This window comes from Manis javanica, chromosome 2, assembly GCF_040802235.1.
Source record: "Manis javanica isolate MJ-LG chromosome 2, MJ_LKY, whole genome shotgun sequence".
Classification (NCBI taxonomy): Eukaryota; Metazoa; Chordata; class Mammalia; order Pholidota; family Manidae; genus Manis; species Manis javanica.
In genome coordinates this window covers 195,469,400-195,492,750 of record NC_133157.1, presented here as the reverse complement: position 1 = coordinate 195,492,750, position 23,351 = coordinate 195,469,400, and the positions used below count along the sequence as shown (strand labels likewise).

The window sequence follows — 23,351 nt, the reverse complement described above, 5'->3', positions numbered from 1 at the left end:
CTCTGTGGCTCTGTTCTTGTGCCAGTACCAAATTGTCTTGATTACTATGGCTTTATAGTAGAGCTTGAAGTTGGGGAGTGAGATCCCCCCTACTTTATTCTTCTTTCTCAGGATTGCTTTGGCTATTCGGGGTCTTTGGTGTTTCCACATAAATTTTTGAATTATTTGTTCCAGTTCATCGAAGAATGTTGCTGGTAGTTTCATAGGGATTGCATCAAATCTGTATATTGCTTTGGGCAGGATGGCCATTTTGACGATATTAATTCTTCCTAGCCATGAGCATGGGATGAGTTTCCATCTGTTAGTGTCCCCTTTAATTTCTCTTAAGAGTGACTTGTAGTTTTCAGAGTATAGGTCTTTCACTTCTTTGGTTAGGTTTATTCCTAGGTATTTTATTCTTTTTGATGCAATTGTGAATGGAGTTGTTTTCCTGATTTCTCTTTCTGTTGGTTCATTGTTAGTGTATAGGAAAGCCACAGATTTCTGTGTGTTAATTTTGTATCCTGCAAGTTTACTGTATTCTGATATCAGTTCTAGTAGTTTTGGGGTGGAGTCTTTAGTTTTTTTTCTGTACAGTATCATGTCATTTGCAAATAGTGACAGTTTAACTTCTTCTTTACCAATCTGCATTCCTTCTATTTTTTGGTTTTGTCTGATTGCCGTGGCTAGGACCTCCAGTACTATGTTAAATAACATTGGGGAGAGTGTCTAGTTCCCGATCTCAGAGGAAAAGCTTTCAGCTTCTCGCTGTTCAATATAATGTTGGCTGTGTGTTTATCATAAATGGCTTTTATTATGTGGAGGTACTTTCCCTCTATACACATTTTGCTGAGAGTTTTTATCATGAATGGATGTTGTATTTTGTCAAATGATTTTTCAGCACCTATGATGATGATCAGGTGGTTTTTGTCTTTCTTTTTGTTGGTGTGGTGGATGATGTTGATGGACTTTTGAATGTTGTACAATCCTTGCATCCCTGGGATGAATCCCACTTGGTCTTGGTGTACGATCCTTTTGATGTATTTTTGAATTCGGTTTGCTAATATTTTGTTGAGTATTTTTGCATCTACATTCATCAGGGATATTGGTCTGTAGTTTTCTTTTTTGGTGGGGTCGTTGCCTGGTTTTGGTATTAGAGTGATGTTAGCTTCATAGAATGAGTTTGGGAGTATCCCCTCCTCTTCTATTTTCTGGAAAACTTTAAGGAGAATGGGTATTATGTCTTCCCTGTATGTCTGATAAAATTCCGAGGTGAATCCCTCTGGCCCGGGGGTTTTGTTCTTTGGTAGTTTTTTGATTTCCTCTTCAATTTCGTTGCTGGTAATTGGTCTGTTTAGATTTTCTGTTTCTTTCTGGGTCCGTCTTGGAAGGTTGTGTTTTTCTAGGAAGTTGTCCATTTCTCCTAGGTTTCCCAGCTTGTTAGCATATAGGTTTTCATACTACTCTCTAATAATTCTTTGTGAATTTCTGTGGGGTCCGTAGTAATTTTTCCTTTCTCGTTTCTGTTACTGTTGATTTGTGTTGACTCTCTTTTCCTCTTAATAAGTCTGGCTAGAGGCTTATCTATTTTGTTTATTTTCCCAAAGAACCAGCTTTTGGTTTCATTGATTTTTTCTATTGTTTTTTTCTTCTCAATTTTATTTATTTCTTCTCTGATCTTTATTATGTCCCTCCTTCTGCTGACCTTAGGCCTCATTTGTTCTTCTTTTTCCAATTTCAATAATTGTGACATTAGACTATTCATTTGGGATTGTTCTTCCTTTTATAAATATGCCTGGATTGCTATATACTTTCCTCTTAAGACTGCTTTTGCTGTGTCCCACAGTAGTTGGGGTTTGTGTTGTTGTTGTCATTTGTTTCCATATATTGCTGGATCTCCATTTTGATTTGGTCATTCATCCATTGATTATTTAGGAGCATGTTGTTAAGCCTCCATGTGTTTGTGAGCCTTTTTACTTTCTTTGTATAATTTATTTCTAGTTTCATGCCTTTGTGGTCTGAAAAGTTGGTTGGTAGGATTTCAATCTTTTGGAATTTACTGAGGCTCTTTTTGTGGCCTAGTATGTGGTCTATTCTAGAGAATGTTCCATGTGCACTTGAGAAGAATGTGTATCCTGTTGCTTTTGGATGTAGAGTTCTGTAGATGTCTATTAGGTCCATCTGTTCTAGTGTGTTGTTCAGTGCCTCTGTGTCCTTACTTATTTTGTGTCTGGTGGATCTGTCCTTTGGAGTGAGTGGTGTGTTGAAGTCTCCTAGAATGAATGTATTGAATTCTATTTCCTCCTTTAGTTCTGTTAGTATTTCTTTCAGGTATGTTGCTTCTCCTGTATTGGGTGCATATATATTTATAATGGTTATATCCTCTTGTTGGACTGAGCCCTTTATCATTATGTAATGTCCTTCTTTATCTTTTGTTACGTTCTTTATTTTTGAAGTCTGTTTTGTCTGATACCAGAATTGCAACACCTGCTTTCTTCTCTCTATTGTTTGCCTGAAATATCTTTTTCCATCCCTTGACTTTTAATCTGTGCATGTCTTTGGGTTTTAGGTGAGTGTCTTCTAAGCAGCATATGGATGGATCTTGCTTTTTTATCCATTCTATTACTCTGTGTCTTTTGATTGGTGCATTCAGTCCATTTACATTTAGGGTGATTATTGAAAGGTATGTACTTATTGCCATTGCTGGCTTTAACTTTGTGGTTACCAAAGGTTCAGGGTTAGCTTCTTTACTATCTTACTGTCTAACTTAACTTGCTTGTTGAGCTATTATAAACACAGTCTGATGATCTTTATTTCTGCCCCTTCTTATTCCTCCTCCTCCCTTCTTCATATATTGGGTGTTTTGTTCTGTGTTCTTTTTAGGAGTGCTCCCATCTAGAGCAGTCCCTGTAGGATGCCCTGTAGAGGTGGTTTGTGGGAGGCAAATTCCCTCAACTTTTGCTTGTCTGGGAATTGTTTAATCCCTCCTTCATATTTAAATGATATTCGTGATGGATACAGCAGTCTTGGTTCGAGGCCCTTCTGTTTCATTGCATTAAGTATATCATGCCATTCTCTTCTGGCCTGTAGGGTTTCTGTTGAGAAGTCTGATGATAGCCTGATGGGTTTTCCTTTGTAGGTAACCTTTTTTTCTCTCTGCCTGCCTTTAATACTTTGTCCTTGTCTTTGATCTTTGCCATTTTAATTATTATGTGTCTTGGTGTTGCCCTCCTAGGATCCCTTGTCATGGGAGTTCTGTGTACCTCTATGGTCTGAGAGGCCATTTCCTCCCCCAGTTTGGGGAAGTTTTCGGCAATTATTTCTTCAAAGACTTTCTATCCCTTTTTCTCTCTCTTCTTCTTCTGGTACCCCTATAATGCAGATATTGTTCCTTTTTGATTGGTCACTCAGCTCTCTTAGAATTCTTTCATTCCTGGAGATCCTTTTATCTCTCTCTACATCAGCTTCTCTGCATTCCTGTTTTCTGTTTTCTAGTCCATTAATGGTCTCTTGCATCTCATCCATTCTGTTTTGAAGTCCTTCCAGAGCTTGTTTTATTTCTGTATTGTCCTTCCTTAGTTCTTGCATATTTCTCTGCAAGTCCATCAGCATGGTCATGACTTTTGTTTTGAATTCTTTTTCAGGAAGAGTGGTTAAATCTGTCTCCCCAGGTTCCTTCTCAGGGGAAGATGTAGCATATGCCGAAGCTGTCTGGGTTAGTCTTGTCTGGATCATACTTTTTTGCCTTTTCATGTTGACAGGTGCTATTGACTGTCGTCTGGGAGGACCAAACTTTTCACTTGCTACTGGCCTTTCTTTACTGGGACAACTGCGACCCCTAGTGGCTTGTGTTGGGTAATTGCGTGTAGACTCTGTCTTTGTGTCTTGCCTAGCCGATATGGAGGAAGCTCCCTTTCTGAGGGCGGGGCCAGCATTAGGCTGCTCTGCTTTCACAGCGCCCAGAGGGGTAATGGACTTGGGGTCTGTTTGGCTGTTTACTTCTGTGAGGGTTCTCAGAGCTGTTGCTCAGGGGCTTAGTGCACCCAGTTTTCCCTATAATTTCCAGCCACTGGGCTGTGACCTGTGTTGTTTCTGTCCAGCTGTTACATCCCTGTCCCTTTAAGACTTTCAAAAAGCACTCACTTTTCTTTGTCACAGGGGCATCAGCTTCGGAACCTGCTCAGAGGTCTTGCTGCCCTGTTTCCCTAGTTTCCAGCCCTCCATGCATGCACTGTGTCTGTGCTCTGGTGTGGGTGGCTGGGCTGGGTGTTTAGCAATCCTGGGCTCCCTCTCCCTCCTGCCGGGAGCTGGTGGGAGGTGCGCTCATGTCCCGCCAGGCCAGGGCTTGTATCTTACCCCTTTCACCAGGTGCTGGGCTCTCGCACATGTGAATGTAGTGTGGCTGTTGTCCTGTGTCTTCTGGTCTCTCTTTTAGGATTAGTTGTATTTGTTGTATTTTCAAAAATATATATGTTTTTGGGAGGAGATTCCCACTGTCCTACTCACACCGCCATGTTGGCTCCCAGTTATGCCTTATTCTTAAATGTCACACTTAGAATTCTTTTTACTTTCTATGCTGTCTCAAATCTTATTGAAAATTATTGTGTAAAATTATAAATGATATTATATATGTAATTAGAGCCAGCTTTATGGACCAGTGAAACTCATAGTAACTCTTGCTCAAAAACGTCCTGTGTTTGTGGTTTCATGCCCTGTGATGGGTGTCTCAAAACTTTTAAAAACTTTATCTTTGATTTTTGTGGTTTGGAGCTTAAGTCCACTGGGAGAGTGAAGCACATGCTGAGGGTTTTTAGTCTTTGCTCATACACAGTCAGCCTCCCTGCCTCACTGTCTCCTGGGATAGACTACAGACATTTTGGTCTCCGCCACCCAGAGCCCTCAGCCCTGCCTTATCTCCCCATTCCCACCCCTGCCCTGGGGCCACCAATGCTTGCTGCCCAGTTGATCCATCATGTAATTAGCAGAGGGAGGCTAATGCTGCACTTCTGTCCTCACTCTTTGTGGGTACATGGTGCAAGCTGGGGCAGGTTGGAGTTGGGTGCATTTGTGGGTCTTAGAGCAGAGCAGGGCAGCAGCTGTCCCTCTCCTGTGCAGGCAGCACTGGGGCATATTTACCAAACACTTGGCAGAGACCTCTTCACTCACTCTGATCCAGGAAGCAAGTGCATTCCAGAGTGAAGGCTGCAATGTCTTGGAGGACATTCTTTCACTTGAATTGGCAATAAGTTGGTAGGAATAGAAACTGATTTCCCTGTCCTTACCTGTGGCATTTTCCTTTTGGACTGGGTCCACAAATTTTGTATCTCACCCTATCTACAATAAATTCATATTTTATAGCTTGTTCATTCTTTCATTTATTCACTGAAAATTATTTTTTGCACTGAGCATTGTTTTAATAAAAGTAATTATAATATCTAGTTGAATCACTATGCAGAAAATATGCTGTCAGTACAAAAATAAGCCTGATAAATTAGAGATCTTTAGTAGCCATACATAGGAATATATAGATTTCAAATATCATGTTAGAAATCTTGATTTTGTAGGATGGCTTCTCCCTGATCATCTAACAGAGGTTAAAAGAGATCACTGCATCAAAGTTCCCTATAATGTAATAGCACATTAACCTAGCCTTTTCGGAATCTAAATAGTTTATTCACTTGTATGCATAGCATCTGTAATAAGCATACCTGATAATAATCAGGAATTTCCAGTGTGTGGTTTAAATATGCTTATGTTTTATGATTAAAAATGAACATAACTAATTTTCCCTACTCATGTATTAAGTATGCCATATGCTTCCCACTCCTCTCCATTAAATGCATGCCACTTTAACCATCTGCTCTTCTAATCCAATACTGACAGTAATCAGTTGTGGAGACCCAGGTATACCAGCCAATGGACTGAGATATGGAGATGATTATGTGGTTGGACAAAATGTTTCTTACATGTGCCAGCCAGGCTATACAATGGAATTGAATGGTTCCAGAATCAGGACTTGTACAACTAATGGCACGTGGAGTGGAGTAATGCCAACTTGTAGAGGTATGATAATGATTTCTTCAATATTTGTAGGTGATAACCAGCATATACTTATTTTTTAATATACAAATTTAAAATAAGTTTAAATAGTGCCTTTGTATTGTTGCACTTGTTTTTCTGGTACTGAGAAATGACTGCTACAGTTTTACTCTTTAGATCATATAGATTATAATATATAGGATTTAAATATGATACATCAAGAAAAACAGTATATCTTGTGAGTAATGACAATGAACTGTAATGCAGCCAAAACAACAGAAATATCATGTACTCTAAGGTGTAATCAGAATGATTATTTATATTGATTGATGAATAATTTTAAAAGAGTATAACCTTAATGATTTAGAACACTAATTTGATGATCCTCTTGGGTAAAGTAATTCAAAGATGTGGAGAAAAACCTTGTACAATTTGAGAACAGTTAGCCTGAATTACAGAACTATAAATTTTCTTGAAGAAAAGGAAAAACTCTTTCTTTGCTCTAGAATTCATCTTTTAGTCAAATAGGCATAGATTGGATACTTTACATTACTTGGTTTTCCATTGGAAATATTTTCATAATGTTTCATATTGTTCTGATTTGTGAAACACTGTAGATGCAGTGTTAGAGTATATTGTTTTATAATAATAATGATTTTTAATAATTGAGATTTCTTATTCAGGCATCTTCCTAAACATCTGTGAATTAACAGTTTAATGTCTCCCTGACATAATCTAACTAAAAAGAATAATTACAATGTGTGTCTTTTTCTTCTTGATTCTGAATCAGTTCACTATTAAAATAGTATATGAAAATGTATTAACTTTTTAGAAGTTATTTCATACATCATTAATTCCTTCTGATAATGACAATGTTAGATAAGTAAAAAAATCTGTATATATTAAAAGTCATCAAAATATAGCCACTCCTCATTTTTAGATTTTTCATTTTGGACCCCTCCTTTTCCCTTTATCCCTGTCACTTTATTCAACCCATCTTTGCTGAGGACAACAAAAGTTTTTAAGTGAATGTTTCAAATTTAATAACGGATCTAAAAACTCTACAGTAAGCTTTAACATATGACTCGTGTTTAATAGAACCAATTTGGATATTTTAGTAAGATCCATGATCTGTGTTTCAAAAATGCCACAGAATTACACCCAAATTCCTTGCTATGATGCTGACACTCTATATACGGAACAACCCAACTCTTCAGTTTATCTAAAGACCATTGGAAAATAATTTCATATAAAACCAATAATTTATCAGCTACAATATACTGGATAGAAAGTCACCCTCTGTTTGCCTTCCCTTGGATGTCAGGCAGCTTGTTATTTTGTAAGAGAATCTGTGACAACCAGTAGCCATTATGTTGCCAAGAAATTGTCACATCCTAGAGGGATTAATTCCAGGGATGTTTTGGGAATACTACCAGGAGAATTAAACATGTCACACCATATTGTCCTCCAAAAGGTTAAATTAGCACATATGCTTCTTCTAATGATATTTATTTTTTTTTTATACACAGAGTATTTCAACAGCTGTGTCTAATCACTTTTAATGTAATTGCAGCTGTTACCTGCCCAACTCCTCCCCAGATCTCTAATGGAAGGTTGGAAGGAACAAATTTTGACTGGGGCTTTAGCATTAGCTACATCTGTTCTCCAGGCTATGAACTATCCTTTCCTGCTGTTTTGACCTGTGTAGGGAATGGTACCTGGAGTGGGGAAGTACCACAGTGCTTACGTAAGTATATTTTCTATACTTAAAATTATATTTTCTCATTTTTTACTGTCTAAGAGCTTTCTTACTGATATTACAACTGTTAAAATTTTCAAATTTTGGTAGAACAAATATGAGATTGTTAAGCTTCGTCTTTTGCATTATTAAAATTCAATGAAAACTCATATTTACCAATGATATTTTTCACATAATCCAACCATTATGTTTTTTCTGCTCTAATTTAATTTTAGGCTAAACTGTTTTGTTTGCAAACATTTTTTTTTTCAAAATAATTCTTCAAAATAGAGACTCTAAGATTAATAATATTGTTGGAAAATGATTCTTATTTGTCTCCAGTTTATCTCAGCTGATGTTTTAAATTGTCCTCAAATAACTTCCACAATAAACCTCTATATTTACATTCAAAATAAGTTTGTATGATGGTATTTGCCATGATAATGATTGTGAATATATATCTAAAATTACTAAGGTAAGCAGCGAGATAAGAGATTATTGTTTGTTTACAGAAATCACTGTATACTATATTCCAGCAAGTGTCACTTCAAGATTAATTTGGAAGATTACAAAACAAAAGTCAGATTTCTGTTTTATACAGATTATTGCAGCACGTGATGCGGGCAGTACTCGCTCAAAGATGTCTAGTGCTATTCTGTTCCTAGGCTTCCTTTGCTTTCACTTTGGGGCAGGGGAGCACTCTGCCTGTCCCCTTGGCTTCCAAGTTAGGCGGAGCTAACTCACTAAACTGCTTGGAACCCTCCAGAGCCTTCTCATCTCATTCAGATTAGAAGCCAAATTGTCTGCAGGCCCTTATGACCTTTTCCTTGTTTTCTCCTGATTTTATGCTGTCCTACTATTCCCCGCCTCTTCCACTCTGCTCTAGGCACACAGGCCTCCTTACTTTTCCATGAATACTCAGCTATGCTTCAGTGTTAGTGCTTTTGTATTTACTATTTACTTTGCCTGGAAATTTCTTCTTATTCTTTTGGCTTGTTTACCAAATCTCTCTTCTCACTCAGTATTGCCTTCTCTGATCGCCTTATTTAAAAGTTTATATGGTGACACATAATACTGCCCTGCCAGACTTTATTTATTCTCCTTAATAGACTCCTTTCATCCCCAATTTTTCCTCCTTAAAATACACTATACATTTTACTTATCTTGTTTATTTGTATATCCTCTACTCAGGTTTATGCTTCTTTTTTTTTTGAGAGGGCATCTCTCATATTTATTGATCAAATGGTTGTTAACAACAATAAAATTCTGTTTAGGGGACTCAATGCAAAATCATTAATCAACCCCAAGCCTAATTCTCAACAGTCTCCAATCTTCTGAAGCATAACGGACAAGTTTTTACATGGTGAACAAGTTCTTATATACTGAATAAGTTCTTACATGGTGAACAGTGCAAGGGCAGTCATCACAGAAACTTTTGGGTTTGATCACGCATCATGAACTATAAACAATCAGGTGAATTATGATTATTTGTTTTTGTTTGATTTTCATACTTGATTTATATGTGAATCTGACATTTCTCCATTATTATTATTATTATTATTATTATTATTATTATTATTAATAATAATAAAATGCTGAAGTGGTAGGTAGATGCAAGATAAAGGTAGAAAACATAGTTTAGTGCTGTAAGAGGGCAAATGTAGATGATCAGGTGTGTGCCTATAGACTAAGTATTAATCCAAGCTAGACAAGGGAAACAAAACATCCACGGATGCAGAAGATTTCTCTCAAAACGGGGGGGGTGAGGTTCTAAGCCTCACCTCTGTTGATCCCCAATTTCTTACCTGATGGGCGCCCTGCAACTGTGCCTGTCTTAGGTTGTTCCTCCCTTGAGGAATCTTACCCGTCTCTGGCTAACCATTATCTTCCGGGGCCATACAGGGAAATGTAAAATTGGTAAGTGAGAGAGAAGCAATATTGTTTGAAAAGGTTAGCTTTTTACTTTTTTGCAGATTTATGCTCTGTGGCTTCTATGCCCAGCATTTCTCTTGAGGTAACTTTACCACTTGGAAGAATTATGATACTCGGTAATTTCGATATGAGGCACGAATTCTACTTAGGGGTTGTAATTATGAAGGAAGAAGAGAAGCTATAGAAGTAGCAGATGGAAGAAAACATGGGAAGATTGATTATTTCTTTGACATATCTTCTTGTAGTGTAACATAAGCGTGTATAGGTCTTAACTTACCAATTAAATTGCATGTACACATTAACATAATAGGAATACAGCTACATAAACAAAGCAGACCTACAATTACCAGCCATATCCAGTGAAACCAAGAAAACCAGTTAGGCACCCTAGGCATTTGTGAAAACTTATCAATGATATCATGGATATTGTCTAACTGAATTTGAATATTTTGAGAAAAATCAGACAAATTAAAACAACACATTCCTGGGAACTGTTCACATCCCATATGTTCTTTTAACAGTAGATAGTCTATAATCACAAGATTTTGGAGCACTGCAACTTGCACTTCTCCAAATTCTTGGTTGAGTTCTGACAGTATAGATCCAGTCAAATTTGTTGTTTCACTGTATGCACAGGCCAGCTTAGATATCGCCTTCTTCATTCCAATCACAAGTCCAGGGAACCGGTGGGATGAAAGCAGGTACAACTGCAATAGGACCAGGATCTTTGGTGAAGTTTTTTGATGATCATCTTCTGGAATGACTCTTCCAGAGAATGTTGATGTTATAAGTTCTTCATATCACATCTTAATTCATTTTCTGGGTAGCCAAATTAGGCTTCGATCCTCTGTTAGTCCATTCTTGGGTTCTGTGATTCTGTTGCTGTTTTGTTCCTTCAGTTTTTCCTTTGTTCTTATACACCACAGATAAGTGAAATCATTTGGTATTTCTCTTTCTCCACTTGGCTTATTTCACTGAGCATAATACCCTCTAGCTCCATCCATGTTGTTGCAAATGATAGGATTTGTTTTCTTCTTATGGCTGAATAATATTCCATTGTGTATATGTACCACATCTTCTTTATCTATTCATCTACTGATGGACACTTAGTTGCTTCCAATTCTTGGCTATTGTAAATAGTGCTTCGATAAATATAGGGGTGCATCTGTCTTTTTCAAACTTGATTGCTGCATTCTTAGGGTAAATTCCTAGGAGTGGAATTCCTGGGTCAAATGGTAAGTCTATTTTGAGTGTTTTTAGGAACTTCCATACTACTTTCCACAATGGTTGAACTAATTTCAATTCCCACCAGCAGCGTAGGAGGGTTCCCCTTTTTCCACAACCTCGCCAACATTTGTTGCTGTTTGTCTTTTGGATGGTAACCATCCTTACTGGTATGAGGTGATATCTCATTGTGGTTTTAGTTTGCATTTCTCTGATAATTAGCAATGTGGAGCATCTTTCCATGTGTCTGTTGGCTATCTGTATTTCTTTTTTGGAGAACAATCTGTTCAGTTCCTCTGCCCATTTTTTAATTGGATTATTTGTTTTTTGTTTCTTGAGGTGTGTGAGCTGTTTATATATTTTGGATGTCAAGCCTTTATCAGATCTGTCATTTACAAATATATTCTCCCATACTTAGGGTACCTTTTTGTTCTCTTGATGGTGTCTTTTGCTTTACAGAAGCTTTTCAGCTTAATATAGTCTCACTTGTTCATTTTTGCTGTTGTTTTCCTTGCCCGGGGAGATATGTTCAAGAAGAGGTCACTCATGTTTATGTCTAAGAGGTTTTTGCCTCTGTTTCTTTCTCAGTTTTATGGTTTCATGAATTACATTCAGGTCTTTGATCCATTTTGAATTTACTTTTGTGTATGGGGTTAGATAATGGTACAGTTTCATTCTCCTACATGTAGCTGTCCAGTTTTGCCAGCACCATCTGATGAAGAGACTGTCGTTTCACAATTGTATGTCCATGGCTCCTTTATCAAATATTAATTGACCATATATGTTTGGGTTAATGTCTGGAGTCTCTAATCTGTTCCACTGGTCTGTGGCTCTGTTCTTGTGCCATTAACAAATTGTCTTGATTACTATGGCTTTATAATAGAGCTTGAAGTTGGGGAGTGAGATTCCCCCCTACTTTATTCTTCTTTCTCAGGATTGCTTTGTCTATTCGGGATCTTTGGTGTTTCCATATGAATTTTTGAACTATTTGTTCCAGTTTGTTGAAGAATGTTGCCGGTAGTTTCATAGGGATTGCATCAAATCTGTATATTGCTTTGGGCAGGATGGCCATTTTGACGATATTAATGCTTCCTAGCCACGAGCATGGGATGAGTTTCCATTTGTTAGTGTCCCCTTTAATTTCTCTTAAGAGTGACTTGTAGTTTTCAGGGTATAGGTCTTTCACTTCTTTGGTTAGGTTTATTCCTAGGTATTTTATTCTTTTTAATACAATTGTGAATGGAGTTGTTTTCCTGATTTCTCTTTCTGTTGGTTCATTGTTAGTGTATAGGAAAGCCACAGATTTCTGTGTGTTAATTTTGTATCCTGCAACTTTGCTGTATTCCAATATCAGTTCTAGTAGGTTTGGAGTGTAGTCTTTAAGGATTTTTATGTACAATATCATGTCATCTGCAAATAGTGACAGTTTAAATTCTTCTTTACCAATCTGGATTCCTTGTATTTCTTTGTTTTGTCTGATTGCCATGGCTAGGACCTCCAGTACTATGTTAAATAACAGTGGGGAGAGTGGGTATTCCTGTCTTGTTCCCGATCTCAGAGGAAAAGCTTTCAGCTTCTCGCTGTTCAGAATAATGTTGGCTGTGGATTTATCATATATGGCCTTTATTATTTTGAAGTACTTGCCCTCTATACCCATTTTGCTGAGAGTTTTTATCATGAATGGATGTTAAATTTTGTCAAATGCTTTTTCAGCATGTATGGAGGTGATCATGTGGTTTTTGTGTTTCTTTTTGTTGATGTGGTGGATGATGTTGATGGATTTTCGAATGTTGTACCATCCTTGCATCCCTGGGATGAATCCCACTTGGTCATGGTGTATGATCCTTTTGATATACTGTTGAATTCTGTTTGCTAATATTTTATTGAGTATTTTTACATCTATATTCATCAGGCATATTGGTCTGTAATTTTCTTTTTTGGTGGGGTCTTTCCCTGGTTTTGGTAGTAGGGTGATGTTGGCTTCATAGAATGAGTTTGGGAGTATTCCCTCTTCTTCTATTTTTTGGAACACTTTAAGGAGAATGGGTATTATGTCTTCTCTGTGTGTCTGATAAAATTCCGAGGTAAATCTGTCCGGCCCCGGGGTTTTGTTCTTCGGTAGTTTTTTGATTACCGTTTCAATTTCTTTGCTCATAATTGGTTTGTTTAACTTTTGTGTTTCTTCCTTGGTCAGTCTTGGGAGGTTGTATTTTTCTAGGAAGTTGTCCATTTATGGTAGGTTTTCCAGCTTGTTGGCATATAGGTTTTCATAGTAGTCTTTAATAATTCTTTGTATTTCTTGGGAGTCTGTCATAATTTTTCCATTCTAATTTCTGATTCTGTTGATTTGTGTTGATACTCTTTTTCTCTTAATAAGTTTGGCTACAGGCTTATCTACTTTGTTTATTCTCTCAAATTACCGGCTCTTGGTTTTGTTCATTTTTGCTATTGTTTTATTCTTCTCAATTTTGTTTATTTCTTCTCTGATCTTTATTATGTCCCTCCTTCTGCTGACTTTAGGTCTCCTTTGGTCTTCTTTTTCCAGTTTCAATAATTGTGATGTTAGACTATTCATTTGGGATTGTTCTTCCTTTTTTTAGCATGCCTGGATCACTATATACTTTCCTCTTAAGACTGCTTTTGCTGCGTCCCACAGAATGTGGAGCTTTGTGTTGTTGTTGTCATTTGTTTCCACATATTCCTTGATCTCTATTTTAATTTGTTCATTGATCCATTGATTATTTAGGAGCATGTTGTTAAGCCTCCATGTTTATCTGAGACTTTTTGTTTTCTTTGTAGAATTTATTTCTAGTTTTATACCTTTGTGGTCTGAAAAGTTGGTTGGTAGAATTTCAATATTTAGGAATTTACTGAGGCTTTTTTTGTGGGCTAGTATGTGGTCTATTCTGGAGAATGTTCCATGTGCACTTGAGAAGAATGTGTATCCTGTTGCTTTTGGATGTAGAATTCTATAGATGTCTATTAGGTCCATCTGTTCTAGTGTGTTGTTCAGTACCTCTGTGTCCTTACTTATTTTCTGCCCAGTGGATCTATCCTTTGGGGTGAGTGGCTTGTTGAAGTCTCCTAAAATGAATGCATTGGAGTCTATTTCCCCCTTTAGTTCTGTTAGTATTTGTTTCACATATGCTAGTGCTCCTGTGTTGGGTGCATATATGTTTATAATGGTTATATCCTCTTGTTGGACTGAGCCCTTTATCATTATGTAATGTCCTTCTTTATCTCTTGTTTTTTCCTCTGTTTTGAAGTCTATTTTGTCTGATACTAGTACTGCAACACCTGTTTTTTTCTGCCTATTGTTTGCATGAAATATCTTTTTCCATCCCTTGAGTTTTAGTCTGTGCATGTCTTTGGGTTTGAGGTCTCTTCTAAACAGCATATAGATGGGTCTTGTTTTTTTTATCCATCCAGTGACTCTATGTCTTTTGATTGGTGCATTCAGTCCATTTACATTTAGGGTGATTATTAATAGGTATGTACCTATTGCCATTTCAGGCTTTAGATTCGTGGTTACCAAAGGTTCCAGGTTACTTTCCTTACTATCTAAGAGTCTAACTTAACTCAGTTAGTATGCTGTTACAAACACAATCTAAAGGTTCTTTTCTATTTCTCCTCCTTTTTCTTTCTCCTTCATTCTTTGTATATTAGGTATCAGATCCTATACTTTTTCTCTATCCCTTGATTGGCTTTGGGGATATTCTATCTAGTTTTGCATTTGCCTCGCAATCAGCTGCTCCACCCTCCCTACCATAATTTTAATATCTCTGGTGACAGCTAGCTAACCCTAGGAATACTTCCATCTATAGCAGTCCCTCCAAAATAGACTTCAGAGATGGTTTGTGGGAGGTAAACTCTCTCAGCATTTGCTTATCTGGAAATTGTTTAATCCCTCCTTTAAATTTATATGATAATCTCACAGGATAAAGTAATCTTGGTACCCGGCCCTTCTGCTTCATGGCATTAAATACATCATGCCACTCCCTTCTGGCCTGTAAGGTTTCTCCTGTGAAGTCTGATGTTAGTCTGATGGACTTTCCTTTGTATGTGATCTTATTTCTGCCTCTGGCTGCTTTTAACAGTCTGTCCTTATCCTTTATCTTTTCCATTTTAATTACTATGTGTCTTGGTGTTGTTTTCCTTGGGTCCCTTGTGTTGTGAGATCTGTGGATCTCCATGGCCTGAGTGTCCATCTCCTTCCCCAGATTGGGGAAGTTTAAAGCAACTACCTCCTCAAAGACACTTTCTATCCCTTTTCCTCTCTCTTCTTCTTCTGGTATCCCTATAATGCGAATATTGTTCTGTTTGGATTGGTCACACAGTTCTCTCAATATTCTTTCATTTGTAGAGATCCTTTTTTCTCTCTATGCCTCGGTTTCTTTGTATTCCTTTTCTCTAGTTTCTATTTCATTTATTTTCTCCTCCACCATATCCAATCTGCTTTTAATACCCTCCATAGGGGTCTTTAACGATTGGATCTCTGACCTGAATTCATTCCTGAGTTCTTGGATGTCTTTCCATACCTCCATTAGGATGTTGATTATTTTTATTTTGTACTCCCTTTCAGGAAGAGTCACGAGGTCCATATCATTGAAATCTTCCTCAGGAGTTGTATTAACAATTTTACTCTTGACAAGGTTCCTTTGGCTTTTCAAGGTTCCTTTGGCTTTTCATAGTGTCCAGAAGCTCTAATCTGGAGCTGCTGAGCCCCTGAAGAAATGTCAGGGATCACAGGGGAGCAGTACTGGGGGTAGTAGGAACGAGCTGTTCCCCGCCTCCTGGCTGCTGTGCCTGTCTCCACTGCCTGAGCCAGTGGGCTGGTTATACAGGTATAATTTTTCATCCCAGAGCAGCCAGAAATGGATCCCTGCTTTCCACAAGCAGCCAGAATTCCAGTCTCCCCAGGAACTCTGCCTATATTAACTTTCCAACCCAGTAGTCATGCAAGTCTCATGAAAGCACCGTGAAATGTAGGTTTGTCCTCCCAGAGCAGATCTCTGGAGCTAGGTATTCAGCAGTCCCAAGCCTTCCACTCCCTCCCTGCTCCGTTTGTCTTCCTCCCACCAGTGGGCTGGGTGGGGGAGGCACTTGGGTCCCATGGAGTCACAGCTCTGGTACGTTACCCTGTTCACTGAGGTCTGCTCTTTTCCCAGGTGTGTGCAGTCTGATGTCATCCTCTTTCCTGTTGCTCTCTCAGGATTAGTTGCACCAATAAAATTTTCTAATTGTATCCAGTTTTAGGAGGAAGCCTCTGTCTCTCCTCTCATGCCACCAACTTTAATCCAATGGTTTATGGTTCTTGAGGCAGAGATTTTTGTTTGTTTTCTTCACTAATTTTTCTCTTCTATGTAGTGCAGTCCTTGGCTGATATCAAAACTTAGAATGCTATAGTAATTAAGACACTGTGATATTTGTTATAGGGACAGAAATTAAACCAGTGTTGTAGAGAGCACAGAATCACTTATTGATACTTGAAATATTATATAACATGTTAGTGGGAAAGAATGGCCATTTCAATTAATGGTGCAAGGCAATTAGTTTACGCACACACTGACACATACATGAACATACTCTCTATCTCACACAAAATATCAAATCAATGCCAGATTCATTAAAGACTTAAATTTAAAATTTTTAAGATACTATCTAAATGACCTTGGGGTAAGAATGCATTTTTAAGATAAGAATCAAAAAGTCCACACCATAAATGAAAAACTGGAAAAATTCAGCTATATTAAAATTTTAAAATTTCTTATATGTGAACTTAAAATATATCATTGTACATATGAGATATAAACATTATATTTAGAAATATCTGATTCTGACTGTATAAACTTAGATATTTTAATCATTATGCATGAAAAATTACAATAGTATATAGAACATGTAAAAATATCTAAGATAAAAAAGAGAAAATAATAAAAGTGTACAAAAGACATGGATAGCTATTTCCTAACCATCAGACTGAAAAAAACACAACTCGACAACAGCAAGTGTTTGTGAAGATGTGGAGAATGTCAACCTCTATATACTCATGATGGATGTGTAAATTGACACAACCATTTGCAAACCTATCTGCTATTATACAATGAAGTTAAAGATGTGTGGAATCTGTGGCCCAGAAATCTTATTTGTTAGTATATGTGCTACACAAATTTTTGTATGTGTACATAAGGAGACATGTATAAGAATACTAACATCAGCATTGTTTTTAGTGGTAAAACTAAACAATTCAATATGTAAGCATGTACATGAATGTGGTAAAATTATCAAGAAATGTACAGAAATGAGAAGTGAAACCTAGAATTCAGGATGACACAGGGTCTGTTATGGGACTGTGAAAAGGGACACTATCTGGGAGGGACACCATGGGGAAGGGGATGGGATGAGAAATGAGGTGGGTGAGGCAGATAAGCAGGCACAAAATCTCAATCATAATATAAATTAGTCACAGGGATTAAAGTACAGCATAGACAATATAGTCAATAGTTCTGTAACACCTTTCTACATTGACAATAACTATACTAGTAGGGATGAGGATTTACTAATGTATATAACTGTTGAGTCACTAATGTTATATACTAGAAACCAATATAATATATATATTATATATATAACTATACTTCAATAAAATAATTAATCAAAAGTAAAGTATTGACAATGTTGGGTGTTGGGCTCATGGATACTTCTTTCATAATGTGGTGACATTTGTATATTTTATGCATAGTCTCTTGAATGAATCACATATTTTAGTATAAAATTATATATATGTATTTAATATTCATATTTTATAATTATAATGACTAATTGAAGACAGACTATTAGGTATACTTTGCATAGGTTATATGAAGAGCTTCCTATGAAATGATTGCAAATACCAGGCATGCCTGATGGTCCCTCAGATCATTCATAGCACATTTGTTCCAGGGAGATATTACTAACCAGTTATATTAAGCATGAGAATAAATCTCCCCCAATTTACTACTATGTTGTAATCTGTTAAGACTGCAGTTTAAGCACTTGAAACCCTCTCTCAGCAATATGATTAATTATAGTAAGTCTGTTCTAATGCCTCAAGGTTGATGTCACACAAATTTGCCCTTAAAACTCTGATTTATGCTAAGGATCATCTTGGAATGTTCTAAATAAGACTTCATATTCCATGACTTCTTCAGAATAGGTAGGGACAAGGAGATATTCCAGAGATGAATTTATAGTACAGTTGTCTTATATGACTGAAAAAAATCTCAATCAATAAATTAACTTAATATGATGTTTTATTTTTGGCTCTATTAAAATGAAAATAATAATAAAATACTATTGAATTATGCAAAAGAAGTGCTTCAGAAAGTAGGTTATAGAATAATTTAGCATAGAACCTGCTGCTAAAGCTGAAATGCCCATTGACAGTGGTTACTGAGGAAATATCCAATGAGTTAAAAATGTGTTGGAGATACAAAGATTAATAAGACAAATACCCTGGCCCTAGACTTTGATGTTATCTCACTAGATGGAGCTTAGATGCCAAGTAGCTCTAAGGTTTACAATATCTAAGAAATGGTGAAAGTTAGAACAGAACACAACACAGAAAAATGTGTTTTACCTGGATTACTTTACTCTGAAGTTTTTCCCCAATTCATTTTGAAATATTTACTTAACGATTACTTTTAATTGTAACTGTTTTAAAAAGAAAAATAAAATTCCTAAAACGAGGTTTGAAAATTCAAGTTACTCCTGTAGTCTTGATTTTTTAGGGAAGGTCTTTGAGCCTTGAATTTAAGGCTGAGGTATTCTATTATAAGGGTATTCATACATTCTAGTTTTCTTGGAGCATTCATAGTTTATTCCTGTTGTCCTGGGAGGTGTCCTGTCCAGTTAGTGCCCTGCACTCACCCCCAAAAGTGTCCTGGTTTGGATGATGCATTTTATGGTCTGTAATCTCCAGTGGAAAATAAGTTGCCAGCTGGGGGCAAATTACCTTTGAAGCCAAAATCAGTCAAAGGGAGAAACAAAGTGGGAGAAACCCATTTATTGCTTACAAGCAGTCATCCACTGCTGCTCACACGTGTTTCTCATGACCCAGCTGTAAAAAGGAACACACCAAACCTCTCTGGTCCAGGTATACCCTTGCTCCCCCAACCCCTGTAATCACCTATCGATATGGAAATGGACTACTTCTCTCACCCCTTGGATACACCTATTGATATGGAGATGCACAAAGCCAGGTGAGAGATTCTGGAAATATTGCAGTTTTACCCACAACCCACCCCTACATAAATCTCACCTCATAATCTACTCACTCCCCATCTTCCACAATGGCTCCAGTGCAAGAAAACTGGAGCACTATAACCAGACTAATAACATACAATAACAACAGGAATAAAATCATGATCCTCAAGCCAGAGGATTTAGCTAGGTTCAAAGGCCTATGCAGGTTAAGACCATAGCTCATCCATTCAACAGGTGCCAGTAGCTGAACAGGTAGGGATTTCAGAGCAATCATCACACAGCAGCTGCACCCAGGTTGTGGGTCCAGGCCACAAGGACTGTAGAAGAAAATTACCTTAAGGGCAATAAGATACTTGTTTTAATGACACCAGCATAGGCATATCTTGTCCATCAGGTTGAATACATGCAAGAGAGTGGTCCTGTGATAGGAGAGTGGCAGGAATGGGATCTCTTCCTGGTCTAGAATACCAGATTTTCAACCCCTCTCGCTGTGGGAGTTAAATAAGGGTCAATATATAGGGCGATGGGAGGTACATGCACTGGCCATAAAATAAACTTCCCCATAAGATTCTCTTACTGCTGATATGAGCAGAGGCCCAAAATAATCTATCTGCCACTGGCAAGAGGTATCGGCCCCCTTACTATTGTCCCATGTTGTTATGGGACTCCGTGTAAGTAACTTTTTGAGCACACAAGACACTTCTGGGTTCTGCTGACTTCTTCAAAGGTTAACGGCAAACCCCACTGATGGGCTAGAGCCCATATTATCTTTTGCTGCACATGTAAACAACGCTGATGTAACCATTGGGCTACATCAGAGGCAGGCTTTCCTCCTAGCACCTGGGCCAGCATGTCTGCTTCATCATTCCCTGGGGATGCCAAAGGCAAATGGCCAGTCACCTGATATATGGTAACTGTCTTAGTCTGACCAGAGGCCCATAGGTCTTGCCACAGCTCTTGGCCCCAGAGGGGCAGTGACCAACCTTCCAGTTGGCCTGGTACTGTGTCAGTAAACACAGGGTCAAGCCCTGATTGCCCAACTGTCAGTGCAGACAATCCTAGCAGAGGGCTCCTGAGTGATCGTGAGCTGTACTGCTCACAAGTCATCCCCTTGGCTGCTCTTCCCCTCTCCATCCTCCATCCATATTGTCTCAGTCTTAGGATGGAAAACCACAGCCCTCCACATCAGGGCAGCCAATAACTAGAGCCATCTGTGTACCCAGCATCTTCAGGTATGGGACCTTTTCCCTCCTGATAAGGACTCAGCTACCAATGGCTCAAAAGCAAGTTCTTCCTGCTTCCACTGGTATATGTCACTGGCCCCAATAAGCATTGGAGTTCTCCACTTTAGGGGCTATTGGAAAGGGCATTACAGTGCTATAAGTATGTACCCCATTTGACCAGTGAAGGTGCCTGTGCCATTCCACTCCATGGTCTTTGGGTCTAGCCTCGCACCCGCCCCATGATGGGCTAGATGGTTATTACCTTGGTCGGAGCTGTTCCAGTGATGGGCTCTGTAGCCAGCAAGGTGTGGTACACAGCAGCCAGTTGCTTCTCTATCAAGGTGTCCCGGACCTCTGCTCCTTTCCACAGTTGTGACCAGAATCCAATAGGTTTGTGTGCCCATTTAAGCCGCTGCCAAAGACCCCATCCATAACCATCTTCGGTTATATAAACATCTAGCTCCCAGGGCCTTGATGAGTCCATTACACACAAGGCCTGTATGGCCTTGACTGCTCACTTAGCAGCAGTAAAAGCAGCTGCACATGTTTCATCTCAGTCCCACCTGATGACCTTTTGCACCAACCAGTATAAGGGCTTCAGAATTTGTGCCAAGTGTGGGATAAACACTCTCCAGTAGCCCAAAAGACTCAAAAACTCTTGTAATACTGCTACAGTGTTAGGGGGTAGGAAAAGCCTGGTCCTTGTCTATGCCTGATTTTGGGATAACTTTAGTTTTACCTGACAAGACAACCCCCAAGGACTTTACTGACAAACCAGGTCCCTGAACCTTGAGGCTCTTCACAGTCCATCCTTTCTCTAGGTGTTGCAGCAGTCTAGGAACTGCCCCTTCTAAATCTGCAAGAGAATCAGACGTGAGCATAATATCATCAGTGTAGTGATACAGCTGCACCATTTGTGGATTCTTCCATGTGGCCAAATCCTGGGCTACAAGTCCATGACATATGGTGGGACTGTGGAGGCATCTCTTTGGAAGGACTGAATGTCCCCTGCTGGCTGTAGGCACTGCTCTTTATTCCCCCTCCCCCATGGCCTCCTGCAGTGTAGATTCTCCTGCTGCTCCTCCCTCGCTGCTAACATATACTCTAGGAGCACTACCCATCTTCTCAATAACTGTCTCTCTTTTTCAACGGCATCCCATAGGTCATCACCCAGCTCTCTTCCAGGGAACACCAAAGTGTGTCTCTTTCCTGCCGAAGTGTGTCTCTCTCCTTGATAACCCTTTCTACTATCTCAAGAAACAAACATCCCACAATCCTGGCTGCTACATGGCCACTGAGGACCTATAAGCAGTCTTCTATCTCATGGAGGGCTAATTCCACAGCTCTGGTGTCTCCACCCTTCCCCAATCCTGAGGAAGGGCCCGCCCATCTAGGAGGTGCTTTACCCTAGACCAGTTCCCACTAAGTCTCCCCAATTGGAAGCCCCACAGATAGGGGGCTCCCAGGTGACACCACACCCTCCACCGCTGCAGTCACTGGGGCCTCCCTACCATCCACAGGGGTGTTCCCAGGTATCTCCCCACCATCTCTAGGGGCAGACCTCTGTCACACCCATGAAGACAGATTTCAGGTTTAGAGGTTTTGCTGAGTACTGCCAGGTGTAACTCCGCGGGTGGAAGTCAGTTCTCAGTCCAAGGCAAATTACCTTTGAAACCAAAATCAGTCAAAGGGAAAAATAAAGTGGGAGAAACCACTTCTGCTTGCCTGTGTTTCTTGCTATCTGGCTGTAAAAAGCGACCCAGCCTCTCTGGTACAGAGGTACTCTCACTCCCCCCACCCTTGTAATCGCTTACTGATATGGAGAGGGACTTCTTCTCCCCACTCCTTAGAAACATCTATTGATATGGAGATTCACCAAGGCCAGGCAAGAGATTCTGGAAATACTGCATTTTTACCTGCATGGTCACTCAAGCATTAACCATCTTAAGGGAGCATTTATACTTAGAAACATTTGGATGTCAGCTTCCAGGTGCTGAATCTGCAATTTATAAATTGAATGCACCTAAAAAATGCTAAAAATGGTAAATTATATGTTATGTATTTTTTTACTAAAAAAAAAAATTGGAAGCATAGGATATAGGTTCTTTTATCTACATTATCTGCTAGATTTGAAACCTTCTGATCTCATCCCTTATTGCACTTCTGTTGCTCTATCTGTTCCAGTCTCACTGGCCTGATTCTTCTTCCAACATCCTGGATATGCCCCAGCACAGGACTTTGGCAAAACTGTTTTCTCTGTCTGGAATGCTCTCCCTTTTGATATTAGCATGACTAAATGCTTTTGTTTCTTCTAAACCATTTGTCAGTGAGAAACACCCTTGCCGCCTTACTTAGAATTCATCTCCACCCCTCACCATTCATCACAACCACCCATACATAGCCCAGATCCCCTTCTGCTTCACTATTTTTTCCCACAGGATTTACCCCTTCCCACATGATATATTTTTTTCCTACTAATTTTATTTATTGTTTGTTTCACAAACACATGAACTCTGCATAGACAAGAATCTTACTTTTTTTTATTAGCAAGTCCAGTGCCCAAAAATACCTAGAATAGTGCCTGTCTTTTAGTAGATTAAAAAATATATGTTGAATAACATAATGTAATCAATTTGTTTACAAATTAAACTGATCTCTCAGTGTTGTTGTAAGGCATTGATATTCCTTGGTTTTATATAGGTTTGGACTCCCATGGCCTTCTTTATTCTTTAAAAACCACCCCCAAGTCCCCAACTATTTTGAAGAAGAAGATAACAAAATACTGGAATATGTGCTTAAGTGTTTAACTTACTACAACAGAACAAATAACCACATCCTTACATACATATGAAAAGACAGAGAAGTCTAGAAAGTACGACCTTGACCATCATGGGTTGGTTCTTTCTGACAGAGCTATCTGTGATTCACATGCCTTTTCAGGAATACCCTCTAACTTTGAAACCTAGATATGC

At 38.6% G+C, this 23,351-nt stretch overlaps 1 protein-coding gene across 5 annotated transcripts in view; it reads left to right on the top strand.

Moving 5' to 3' along the window:
* The window catches only part of CSMD3 (CUB and Sushi multiple domains 3), a 1,174,595-nt gene that overhangs the window by 1,124,759 nt on the left and 26,485 nt on the right, over positions 1 to 23,351 (top strand). For all 5 annotated transcript variants that reach the window (XM_073229983.1, XM_073229982.1, XM_073229981.1 and 2 more), the window contains 2 exons: positions 5,863 to 6,042; positions 7,592 to 7,765. In XM_073229983.1, the coding sequence (XP_073086084.1) occupies positions 5,863 to 6,042; positions 7,592 to 7,765 (354 nt within the window). The remainder of the gene's footprint in view (positions 1 to 5,862; positions 6,043 to 7,591; positions 7,766 to 23,351) is intronic.